The 12,786-nt window shown below is 37.4% G+C and overlaps 1 protein-coding gene across 1 annotated transcript in view; it reads right to left on the reverse strand.

Annotated features, from left to right (window-relative positions):
• LOC107188897 (intersectin-1-like) overlaps positions 1-12,753 on the reverse strand; it is a 21,892-nt gene extending 9,139 nt beyond the window's left edge. Inside the window, 27 exon segments of the mRNA XM_015577287.1 lie at positions 2,790-2,954; positions 3,034-3,160; positions 3,238-3,375; positions 3,508-3,516; positions 3,636-3,731; positions 3,903-4,007; positions 4,142-4,426; positions 4,751-4,952; positions 5,178-5,335; positions 5,610-5,978; positions 6,249-6,563; positions 6,641-6,779; positions 6,845-6,967; positions 7,024-7,145; positions 7,247-7,358; positions 7,360-7,446; positions 7,609-8,014; positions 8,097-8,258; positions 8,626-8,649; positions 8,782-8,955; positions 9,373-9,456; positions 10,268-10,363; positions 10,712-10,939; positions 11,008-11,156; positions 11,696-11,849; positions 12,261-12,316; positions 12,510-12,753. Of these exon segments, the coding sequence (XP_015432773.1) occupies positions 2,790-2,954; positions 3,034-3,160; positions 3,238-3,375; positions 3,508-3,516; positions 3,636-3,731; positions 3,903-4,007; positions 4,142-4,426; positions 4,751-4,952; positions 5,178-5,335; positions 5,610-5,978; positions 6,249-6,563; positions 6,641-6,779; positions 6,845-6,967; positions 7,024-7,145; positions 7,247-7,358; positions 7,360-7,446; positions 7,609-8,014; positions 8,097-8,258; positions 8,626-8,649; positions 8,782-8,955; positions 9,373-9,456; positions 10,268-10,363; positions 10,712-10,939; positions 11,008-11,156; positions 11,696-11,849; positions 12,261-12,282 (4,051 nt within the window). The 5' untranslated portion in view covers positions 12,283-12,316; positions 12,510-12,753.
• Between the last annotated feature and the right edge of the window lie 33 nt (positions 12,754-12,786).

Raw genomic sequence — 12,786 nt, forward strand, 5'->3', positions numbered from 1 at the left:
TATATATATATATATATATATATATGAATTGTATAACTGATCGAGATTTCAAGACTAAATGGGCATTATTTTATATGTTTCAACAGATTCTCCATAACAGTTCGCAGGGTTAAACGAAAATTCGACCGAAATATATATATTCAGCCAGCGATTTAACAACTCCTTCTCCCTTAACATCGAAGGCAAGCAGAAAAATGATGTTCAGATGCTCGTACTTCAAATTGCCATGAAGCCTTTGCACTAGGCCTTGGCGCAGTAGAATAACTGTACAAACCATCTGTGTTGCGCACCAAATGATATACTACATAGCTTGTAAAAACCAGAAAAACACACAGAAATAAGGGCAGTATTATAAATCGTTTAACACTAACATTTCCTTCGAGAGCACTGGTCACGAAAATTCGGAATAACTATTTAACAACCTGCGCATCTATTTTTCTATTGGTCTAACACTTTAAGCCCGACGTGTGAATAACTTCTAAAAAAAACATTTATTTCTATTGCAGTTTCCTTCCAGTAAGTTTTTTTTTATGTACACACAAAGTACTGTTCAAATGTAATTACAGATAGATAGTTTAATATTTATTGTCCTTGCTCCTAGTGAAAGGTACTACCAATTTTATCGCAGATCTATCCGCAAGTATAATCGTTTCTATTCAAGCTGGTTTCACAATGAATTTCTTTTAAACAAAGAAAACACGTTACGTGGAAACTGAAATATTGGGCTAAAAGTGCTAGAACAGAATGATAGACTGCAGTTAATCTGTACTAAAAAATAGAGTGTCCTCCAAATGAATTTACATTCGATCGAAACGTTAAGCATCGATAGTGCCTAGGATTGTTACACTCTAAGTAGACGAAGAAACCATATTTGCCTCGACTTTGGACTTTTTTTTTTTTTTTTTGATCAAAGTAGAGGGGTTGAGGTAGAATTTGGTGCACATGTCAGGTGGTCGTAATGATATTTATGATATAATGTCGTTTTTCTTATATGTTTAGCGGTACTCGTAGTACGTATACGTTTTATAAATACTGCGCGACGACATTCCGCTTTTGAAATCGTACATAGAGATTCGATAGAGCATGAAGGATTAATGGGGTCGATGAGTACTCGCACGGGATAACAATTCGAGTGTGACAATGAAAACAAAGGAACGCGAGCAGGGCCCCGTTACCATAGGGGGGAAAAAGGCTTTGCATTATAATTCAGATTAATATAGAAACGAAGAACCAGCCCCTGAGTCTTTCTTTCTCTTTTTGTTTCTCATTTCTATGCTCACTGTCTCGCCGCCGATGAGACTTGTCGGTTGCGCAACGCGTCGTGTGTTGAACCGTAGGAGTCTGCTATCATTCTTATTGCACGTCAGATGTTTCTATTTTAGCCTGCAATGCTGCGGTGCTGCTCTGCTATCCTTTATGCTGCATGTCAAGCAGAGGCGAAAGAGAACAATTAGTAAAAAGGATTCGTTTGTTTCAAAAGATATCGTATCAGACGAATATGTGCGAACTGCTCGAAGTAGCTATTTCATTTTGTAAATACCAACAACATAACAACATACTACCGTTTAGATGTGTTACGAAAGTAAATCAAACAATAAGCAAATTATAGAAAGAAACTAATTTTAAAAGCGTATAACTCTAGTTTTACTTACAGAACTTTGCTGAACGGGCAATTCTTCACGTTCAGATTATAAAGTACGGTATGGTTTACGTGTTTTCCATTAAAATTATCGATATGAATGATTCGAAATTATATTGATTAATTATAAAGTGTCAAAATGAAAACACGATAACGTTACGTATGTTTCTAGGTAGAAATGTGTAACGTAACGTAGGGATAAAATATGTATGTATATATATATTTTTTTTTTATAATATGTATGTGTAATGGTGGATTTATTGAATGTTTTACGTTGGAACGAAACAGCTACCTCAAACGGACAGACGGACGGACAGGCAGGCATGCAGGCAGACAGGCAGGCTATATACGATAGAGATAAGTATGCTTCTCTAATAATTTATATACCGCAAAAACTATCGATTATAAATAGACCAGAAATGAAACATCAAATTATGTATACTTGTAACTTTAAAGAACGCATTGTGTTTGTATACTCTGTCACCGATTAAGACGCAGTTCTTACGAATTGCGGCAACGATGATCAAAGTTTGGATCTATGTATAAGAGAAACTGAGAGAGAGAGCTTAACAGATCGATGTGTGTTCGGTACTGGTATTCCTAATTATACTTCTAACCTATAAGTTTCTTAAGTAAAAAAAGCAACTAGTTGGACACGAATACCTTAAATGCGATTAAATACATTCGCGATTATACATCTTAACATGTATTAAGACAAACCGATACATAGTAACAATGTAAGCAACATAAAGTGTGCAGGTATACGTTACTAACAGTAGAAGAGGTTTGTCGTACATGTATTAGGAAAGTATTATGTATCTGGTCCTACTAAACGACCGTCATAATGAATTCAATATATGTAATCAACAGTTTGATATGCAGAACATCAATTTACTTCTAGGTTATAATTAGTGATCAAAATTAAACCTGACGGTCGTCCGTCTATCCGTGTATCACAGATCGAAACTGTACTACAATGATTATGTTTCACACAAGTTTTATAGCACCATTTTGCTATATATACAGTTGATCAAAATCTTGTTTAATAAATATCTATGATATACATTAAAAGAAACATTCTTGCTTAGGAACAAGTTCGTAATCAAATTCTGAAATGTGAACGTGAGACTATGAAGAAATGAATACTTACACATAGGTGATACATAATTACTGGGAAATACACCAGACAATCCGTTCAATTCGCCTTTCCACCACGCTGCTTCGTCTTTGGCAGTCACGACTATAACATCACCTTTCTCAAAGCTTAACTCATCCTCATTTTGTGCCTGGTACGGGTATAACGCCATGACACGCTCTATAAATCATTTTAATATTGTATGTTGGGTTACATGTAGTGGATACGAAGAAGTACAGAGTATTTAAAGGCTACTTACCAACATTTGGATCTGTGGGAGACTCTTGGTAACCATGAGAGACTGGTGTACTTCGATTACTACTACTGGTCAAAGGTTTGACATAAGATGCTGGGAACCAACCAATTTGTCTCTTCTTACCGCGTGCCTATGAATACAACGTCAAAATAACAATTGTCACAAGCGATCTACTATCACTTTAAAATTATGAATGCATCATTGTACCTGTAACTCTCCTTCCCACCAGCCACTGTCAGTTTTCTTACGTATCATTATTAACTGTCCTTTCTGTAAGTCTAACTGCTCAGAACTGGTAGCTTGATACGGTGCAAGAACTTGAACAATTTCAGGTTTCCTTCCTCGCTGCATCAACAAAAATATGAATTGTAGAAACATTATAATATGATTAACACCACTAATTTAACAACACCCTGTGTATTTATTAAGAATAATGGGAGGCTTTTACGAAGCTGTATCTCATAGAAGGTTAAGTACCTTATAATACTGCAATAGCAGGATGCCAGCAATGAGGGGACAGAATGGGAAGCGATTAAGATTCATCAAACCACAAATATTACAAACTTCAAGTATACGCGTACGTAAGCAATCGTCGTGTTAGTTACCTGCTGCGCAGCCATTGCGGTAAAGTCTGGCAATTCTGCTCTATCTTCCGCGGCCGCTCGTTCATCTTCGAGCTGCTCAGCAGTCTTTTCCTCTTGCTAAACATGAGTATAGCGTATCTAGCTTACTGTATGTTCTACAATCTAATTACTAACAGTATATGCTCGCAAAGTCAAATCTATTAAGCTCTTTATAATAATATAGGACGATTGATATAATTTCTTCGGATTGGAAGTATAGAAAATTTCGAATATTAAAATATTACAAACCAGTGCTGCTTGGACTACCGGAGCTTCATGGCTAATTGCAGTTGCGTCCGTAGGCGTCGCAGCAGTCGTAATTGTTTCAGGCTCGTTAGTAGTCATAGAGACACCCTGATTACCGTTACATATAACGTTAGACTTAAAAATCTTACTACTTACTATTATTATACATGAAATCACAAACTTCAAACTTGAAAACAAATCCCGTATGTTAGAAAGATAAGGTAATTAAAAGGTCATTGTACCTGATCTGGAGCATCGCATTTCTCTACATAATTGGCCGGGAAAATTCCATTTCTGTCTCCTATAGTGCCTGTCCACCAATCGCCTTCCTTCTTAGTGACCAATATAACCTCTCCTTGATTGAATGTCAGATCCCCGGCTTCAGCGGAAGCGTACAAATACAGAGCCATATAGTACTCATTGAGACCATCAACCACAGCAGCTTGATTGGCAGTAATCTCTTTCACATACGATTTGGGGAACCAGCCACTGGCTTCGGTACTGGACGTACCATACCACCAATCACCCTAATTAATTAAGTAATAATAAGTCTTTATAGAATTGAGTATCTTAGTTCATTTCAATGTTTTAATTTCGCCACGAATAATGGAAACAATGTGATTGTGTCTTTACACTGATTGATTCCGTATATTATGCATTTATCGAAAAACTAGACTCATATTTCAAGTATGCAGTTAAGAATATCACCGATCACAATCGCAGATGGCGCACCGTGAATATTTTACGGAATTTGTTCTTCAAGATACGTGACACACATTCGCATGAGATGTCCGTTTTATAGTTTGTCTGTTATGTTGCATACTTGGGTAATATATACAGGTTATGCTCACCTGCTGTTCAATGACTTTAATTATATCTCCCTTTTCAAAGGTTAAGTGCTGTTCCGTCGTAGGATGATATTGGTACAGAGTTGTTACTTGAATATCACAGGCAACGCCCAGTCCAAGGGTAGGTATGATAGGTTCAACAACAGGAGCTTCTCCGCCCAATGATCCAGCGTCTGATACATTTTCCGGAACTTCAGCTATTCCTCTGCCAAGAACAGACATCCAAGTAAACAATAATTCCAAAATGTTTCAATGAAATATGCTCGAGTTTAGAAGTGTTGACCTGTGAGGCTAATTTCTGTAGCGATATTTGTGTACGTCTAGCAAGCATTAAATAGAAATTACCCCTTAAATTCCTCGAGGTTTTTACGCTCAACCGGCAAAAACTCATTAACTCGAGTATAGTATACTTTTAATTTAATTAACTAACTCTAAGGTTCTCTTTTCCACGCTATCCTGTTGTACGAAAACATTTTCACTTCCCGTTACAGCGTCCACCGGTTCGACGTAAGATTCAGGGAACCAACCAGTATGACCTCGAATTTCACCAGCCATCCATCCTGGTTCGGCATTTTGAACGGGTGGTACCTATTTCGTGTATAAATTAATTGTTCGCTTAAACAGATCAGTGCTATAGCGAGCTATTCAACAAAATTCGAATAAGATGAATAAATGCATGAACGACCTGTTAACGTTGTATTTTTTGGTTTTCTTTTGTTTCATTCTAAACCAAGAGCAATTAAACATTCTTAAACTTTGAAGTTTATTTTCTCAACTTGTTTTTTGTGGAATAGCCCAATATGGCGCTGGCCCCTTCATTTGCTACATCAATTCACACGTTTATAAGTATTTAAATAATTACCAGAATAATATCGCCAGGCTGAAATGATATTTCATCCTGATTTCTGGCTACAAATTCATAAAGAGCCCTATATTTCATCACTCCGGGAGTAATTTCCTCCACCGCGTTAGTTGTAGTAGCGTCGCTGACAGGCCAGTCATTATCATTAACTGCCTCGCTAGTATCAGTCCAAGCGCTGTCACCCCATGCAGACGTATAATCGGTCCCAGCACTGACACCACCGGTAGCTCTGAGTTCTAAGACCTTCATCTTCTTATCTTCGAACGTTACGAAAAGAGTCTTGCAATCGGTGGCTAAATCTTGTATTTGTGTCTTAATATCTTGAAGCTGGCCGTTGTTATTTTCTATGTCAGCCATCTTCGCCTCGATCTATCAACAGAAATATTGTACACTGACGTGTAAACTCGGCTTCCATTACGGGAAAAAGTGGCATAGGGAAAGGGCCTCCTACCACTTGATTTCAAAAGTTTCTGAAATTTATGCCAAGTTATTTTAACATTTATTTCAGTACTTAAATTAAATTTACCAAGTGGTAGGAGGGCCTTACTCTTACGGCACATTTCCCCTGGCGGAAGTCGAGTTTGCTCACAAGGGTACTTTAAACATCCGACATTAACTATAATTTATGTACATATATACCTGTTCCTGCAAATCAGCAATCTTATCCTTCATTTGCTTAAGGGTGATCTCTTTGTTGTCGAACGCCATCTTTACAGCTTCCTGACCCGCGGATTCCATAGCTGCGTTCATCCTGTTCTTCGCCTCGATACGAGCCTTGTCTTGGCTCAAAGCTAATAATCTTTGGTTTTGTTCTCGAAGTTTGTTCTTCAATGCAGCCATCTCCTGTAACTGCGCGTCACGAGTCGACCGCATTCCATCGATGGTCGTTTTTACACCGGAGACACCCACCCTAGTGTCACAGATTTTTTGCGACAGCTCCTTCACTTTGTCATTCTGTGCAAATTACAACGACAGATTATCGAACGTATATGAGCATCGATTACTTCGTCGATTACTTGTTCAACACTTACGAGTGTTCCAAGTTCAATGGTTAACGTTTGATTCTTTGCTTTCAGCTTGAGGAGCACATCCTGTTCCTTTTGCCTTTGCGCCTGCAGTTCTTGTGACTTTTGTTTCTCCCATTCCAACTGCCTTTGCCTCTCCATTTCTCTGTGAAATAAAATACAGTTTATCATTACGATCTATTCACGACTTCTTTAGAAACTTTCACTCACTTCCGCGCTGCTTCCCTCTGTTCTTGCGCTCGTTTCCGTTGCTCCTCTTTCTCCTGTTCGATCTCCTTTTGCCTCAGCATTTGCTTTTCGATTTCTGCTTGTCTACGTCTCTCCTGCTCTAATCTGTACGAAATTTACGATTAACTTACGAAACTTCGTTAAACCGAGGATCAACCAACCTGATTTTCTCTTGTTTCTCTGCTTCATCCCTTTCTTTCCTTTCACGCTCTTATTTACGTCTACGCTCTAACTCTGCTTGACCCTTTTCAAAATTTTCTTTACGTTTATCTTCGAAGGATGTCTTAAAATAATATATAAAAAAGGAAAAAAACGTTGGATAAACACGTAATAAGTACAACAAATAATTTTTAAGGGCATATTTTACGTAAAAATTAAACTTACCTGCGGCATACCAGCCAATGGATCCACGTTCTCCGGTCCACCACTTTGTGAAAGTGTCAGACTACTTTGCCGCTGACGTCTAAACGCAGGTGGAATCAGTTCGATTGGAAGAACCGGCCTTAGCTATTTCGCATAAATGCATCGCTAACACAAATTCATCGCAGCTCAACCGACCATCCGAGTCCATGTCCGCTAACGCCCTAATAATGCAATCGACGGTTCTATAGAAACGCTAGGCAGGATCGTTTCAGTAGTCACTGTTTAACACTAAACCTGCCATGACCGGTTTTGTCGTTCTAATTTCTATCTTCTTGAAGGGTTCGGTAGGTTTAGTGTTAACGTATACGAATATGTTACCGTACCATATCTGTGCCAATATTAGTTGTGGCAACTGCGACTGCACCATGATATTTCTAGCCTGGGGTCCAGACAAGAAACCGGACCGTGTTCTGTCCCAAGTGTTGAACAACTGAGTGTTCTTTAATTTCGTCTGGTGAGGCACAGCCCATTCTACAGACTGCGGAGAGCCCACTGAGTGCTGACTGTGTTGACTATGTTGACTGTGCTGACTGTTCTGACTGTGCTGACTGTGCTGTGAATCAACTGAACCAACTCTGTCTATGCTTGGCGGACGTGCTGTTGTACTTAACGGTGTGTTCGTGGATACTGGAGTCTGAGCAATCACACCGTTCACTAACGCGCCACTTGCTGCGGTGGATGACACTAGGGGTAAACCTACAACCGGAGGGGTTGAGACGACACCAGTACCTGAAAGCAAACGTAACTATCACTGGGAAAGTAAAATATTATTAACTAATATTATTAGATTAATTTTTTAGAATATACAAACCAGTAGGCATCGGTGCAACAGATGGTACAATAGTAGGGCCAGCAAGTGGAGCACCCATAGCAGTACTCAATGGTTGCATTGGCATTGCAGGTCCCATACCAAAAGCTGCGATTGGAGTTGGATTTGTATTTAAGGGTGCTACTGGTGCTACTGCGGGCATACCTGTTCAAAAAGAAAATGTGTGGTCAAATTACAATTCATTTAGTATGTATTAATAATTGATAATTGTAAAAGATGCTTGACGTCTGATAGTCATTCCCACAAAGTCCATATTTCGTCTGTATGTACAATCAATCGAGAATAATTAAATTAATACTGTACAAATATAGGTTTCAATGTAGTGGGTTGGAGCTACTGTTATTTCTATGTTAATAAAATAAACATCCAAAGAAACATAAAATATTAAGAAATTTACAGGTACTTTAAAGAAAAAAAAATGTAAACTTAGTTATTTATCATCAAACAACATACGAAAAATAATAAAATCGTATTTCCTACAAAAACCCATTTGTTAATGTAACAAGAATACCTGGTAAATCAAGATCAAGTAAATCTGTAAAGAAAGAATAAACTGTCATTGACAACTCAATATACCGTCTATTTCAAGTCTGTTCGTGTAGTATAAAGAATTAAATACAAAGAAACGAAAAACTAAATTAAAAGTTACCATCTGAATGAATATTACCTATGGCAGAAGTAGCCATTGATTGTATCGGCTGAACTGGAGGAAGCACTGGTGTAGCTGACACAGGTGGTGGCACTTTCACTGGTGACATTCCAGCTGCCACTGGACTATTGGGAAACGAAGGTGGTGCAGGTTTCGGCGGCGGGCCACTGATAGTAGGTTGAAAATTTGGCCCTGAAATTATATAATGTTAGCCATCCATTGACTCAATAATCTTCTATCTTGATATGATTTGAAAAAGTACAATGCGAAACCATTAAATAAATACAATATATTAGCAAATTAGATAACAATTTGCCAAAAAAAAATATAATATAAATACAAGCTATAAGTTATTAGAAAGCACTACATCAATATAAAATTAAAGCATGATCACATGTAGGTATACATATAGTTCACAGGGATGATTTTCAACATGAAATGTATGATATTATGATGTATGATAGAAAAAGGAATCACTTCTCTGCTTGAATATGTAATTCTACAAATATGACAAACTAATCCTCTAATGTTACATGCGATCTCATGTGTTTCATTTACAACGAAACATTATCTATTTTTCCCAAATCTCCTTTGCTTCCTCAGACATACCAATATCTGTGGGTGGTGCAGGTCTTTGAGGAGGAGCACCACTAGGGGTAGTAGTAGTGGTAGTACTTGTAGAAGGCACGATTCCTTTTTTTGCAGCACAAATATCATATCATCGTATAAACGTAGTACATGTGTAAGTAGTAGACATATAAGAAAAATAGCAGAATAAAATGTGTATACGAGGTGTGATAATAATGTTTCGAGAATAATCTTGTTTCCATCAAAATGGCAACAAGGTAAACGATTGCAGCCACTTTGACGGAAACAAAATTATTTTTGAAATTTAATTTATTCTCGAAAGTATATATTTAATGATTTGTGTTTGTGTTCCTATATATATACATATATTGCATATATGTATGTGTAAGAGAAATCAACATTGTGTAACATAGAATATAATACTATATTCATATTAAAATACGCATATATTAACTGGTTTTGCTTGTTATATTCTATTACCTATTACATACTGTCTTAATAACAATTAGAAGTTTTTAAAGTTTCCATTAATTCAAACTTTTTAATACACATTATAGCAAATACAATACATCGAAAATTAAACTCAACCCTTTCGTCCCTGAATATAAAATATACCAATGCCTATGTACCATGGTACCTAAATACGTATATGTGTACCATTCGGGACGAAAGTGTAAAATTATGATAATGTATTTTTCATGCAAAAAAAATGGGCTTCTGCATTCAAAATTTTAAAGCATATACGAGAATAGCACATCATTTCATACTGCTGGTTATGTCATTCAATGGAAAGAAAAAAAAAGAAGAAAAGTTTCAAAGAACTTTAATATCTTGATAAGCCTTTAAAAAAAGATCGAATAGAAAAAAACCCAGGACATAGTCAATCGTACGCAAACATCCAGTTCTTGTAACATACCCACAGAGGGTGGTGCAGGTCGAGCGGGTGGCTTTGACGGTGTGTGAGTTGTGGCATGTATAGCAGCAGCCACATTCTGTCTACTTTGTCGTGATGCTGTGTAGTATGATGCATAAGTAAAATAATGCTAAATAACGCTGCTCATTAGTTAAAATGTTTTTCATATGGGATAACCATAGTAAGTAATTATAAGAATCGAAGTGGATCCCACTTATGACAAGGAAGTTGTTTCAATTCAATTTTTACAAATGAAGTATATTTAGTTATCATGGAATAAGAATTGCAAAGTCAATCAAGACGTGATACTGTATCTGTTGTGACATATAATAGTTAACCATAGTGTGGGAGTCTAAATGAATTCTTCGAATGTTCACAGATTCACAATGAGCACCCATTTGTAAATACACTCTGATGGCTCGAGTAGGAACATGGTAATTTAATTACCTGGTAAAGTCATTGGTGAGGCTGGTCTAATCGGATGCCCAGGTAATGATCCATTTGACGGTGGAGGACCTATAAGAGGACGTGGAACTGATCCAGTCATAGGACTCCAACCCATTAAGGGCTGCACCGGCACTGGTGGCGCTCCAGTTAAATTCACTAAAGAAGCAACATTACTCGGCGGAGGTATACCAGCACTTCCGTTTGTTAAGTTTGTTGCACTAGTATCGCCTGAACACATACATGTATATCAGAATATATAAAATAATCTTGACTGATATCTATTTAGTTATACTCACTAACGGAAAGCGCCTTTAAGCTCTGCACCAGAATCGGTGGCAACGCTTTCGGAATTTCGAAGCCCCGCAACTTTAAATTGATTAATTTACACGCAATACTGAACTCGTTTATATCCATTTTGCCATCCGCATCTGTGTCTGATAGCGCCCTGCATAAAAATGGACATATCAGTTATTTGATACTTGTATTAGGCTGTCTGGAACTTAAATATCAATGTTCAGTTTTATTTTCATTGGCATGATACTTCATTGCTGGGATATATAATAATCAATTGCAAAGAAATAGATTGCATATTAGAACTGTAATACATTTTTATCATAGAAATTGCATAATACAAAGGAAATGACCAGATTATTACCTTAGTGCATAACGAAAAAAACTAACTAAAATATTTCCTTAAGAAGGAACTTACTGAGAAATACAAAGTAGTAGTACGACTTAATAGTAAATTCAATAGATGCAATAAACATGATATTAGATTTAAACAATTAATTACAGATACCATTATTTATTGTTAGTGTAAGTTATAAGTCTTTGTTCTTAAGACAATATCAGTCCAACATTGGATATAGTATATGAGTTATATATCCCCATCATAAATACAGAGCTTAGAAAATCCCCACTTAAGTAGGTCACCTAAACAAGAGTAAATGATAAATCATTCTATCAAGAAAAAAAAAACACTACCATATTTGACTAAGGATGAGAGGTGGAAGCTGAGACTTAAGTAGAAACTCCTTTGCTTGTTCCCCGGTGACAACACCATTGATTGGCTTTAAAGATTCAAACTGCTCTCTGTATCTTGCACGTTCCCTGGATTGGATCACCCAGGGATCCATACCTAGAAAAATGGGCACTGTCTCAATTTTATATATTTATAACATACACGATCTTCAAAATTCATCATAGTAAGAAATTTGATACAGTTGAGTGGGCCTATTATTATATGTTTTACCCAGAACCTTTAATAGAACAAATAGATATCTGATTAATTTCAGTCTCTGTAAATTAGTCCGTAAACACCTGTATTTGCATAAAGATCCATAGTCGATCCATAACATTCAGTCAAACAATCTTTTCTGAATGAAATTCTTGTTGTTTACAACACATCTGGCTATTACATCCATAACACGTAAGAAATGAAAAATCACTGACAACTACCGTTGTTTCCTCGTAGACAGTTGCTGTCAACATGACAGATCAACCAAGACGCAATTGTCAATCGTACTTCGAGGAGAAAGAAGAAATTTACCTGGAGTTTGTGGGGTGGCCATCTCTATTCACCCGTAGGTGACCACCGAGTTGAATCTGTAAGGAAAGAAAAACGATGACTTTCACGGAAGCATTTTCTCCGGAAACTCGGTCGGGACGTGACGATTTCAAGGTTAGGTCACAGTGATCGATCCTGGCTGGATTGATTACGGGATGTACCTCACGAGAGACGGATTGTCGGAACGCTATCGATTCTGCGTCGATTCAATCACGGATAAATCCAACTAACCAAATAAGCGCGGGGTCGTGAACTTGAAGATTGATCGGAGAGCCCTACCGCACACCCGTATAAGAGCAGCGAATTTTTCTCACGCTAGCGTACACGAGCATACGACAGTGAGCCGATTCCCTCGCTCGCGAAATCTACGTGAATTTTATTAATAGGGAAATCATGATCGCGTGTCGCGACGTTACCGATTCTCCTCCCAACACAACGAATTCGATATATTCCAGAAGTCTACGGATGATACGCGGGTCGGCCCACACTGACTGACGTACATACGTCA

Source organism: Dufourea novaeangliae, unplaced genomic scaffold (assembly GCF_001272555.1).
Source record: "Dufourea novaeangliae isolate 0120121106 unplaced genomic scaffold, ASM127255v1 scaffold141, whole genome shotgun sequence".
Classification (NCBI taxonomy): domain Eukaryota; kingdom Metazoa; phylum Arthropoda; class Insecta; order Hymenoptera; family Halictidae; genus Dufourea; species Dufourea novaeangliae.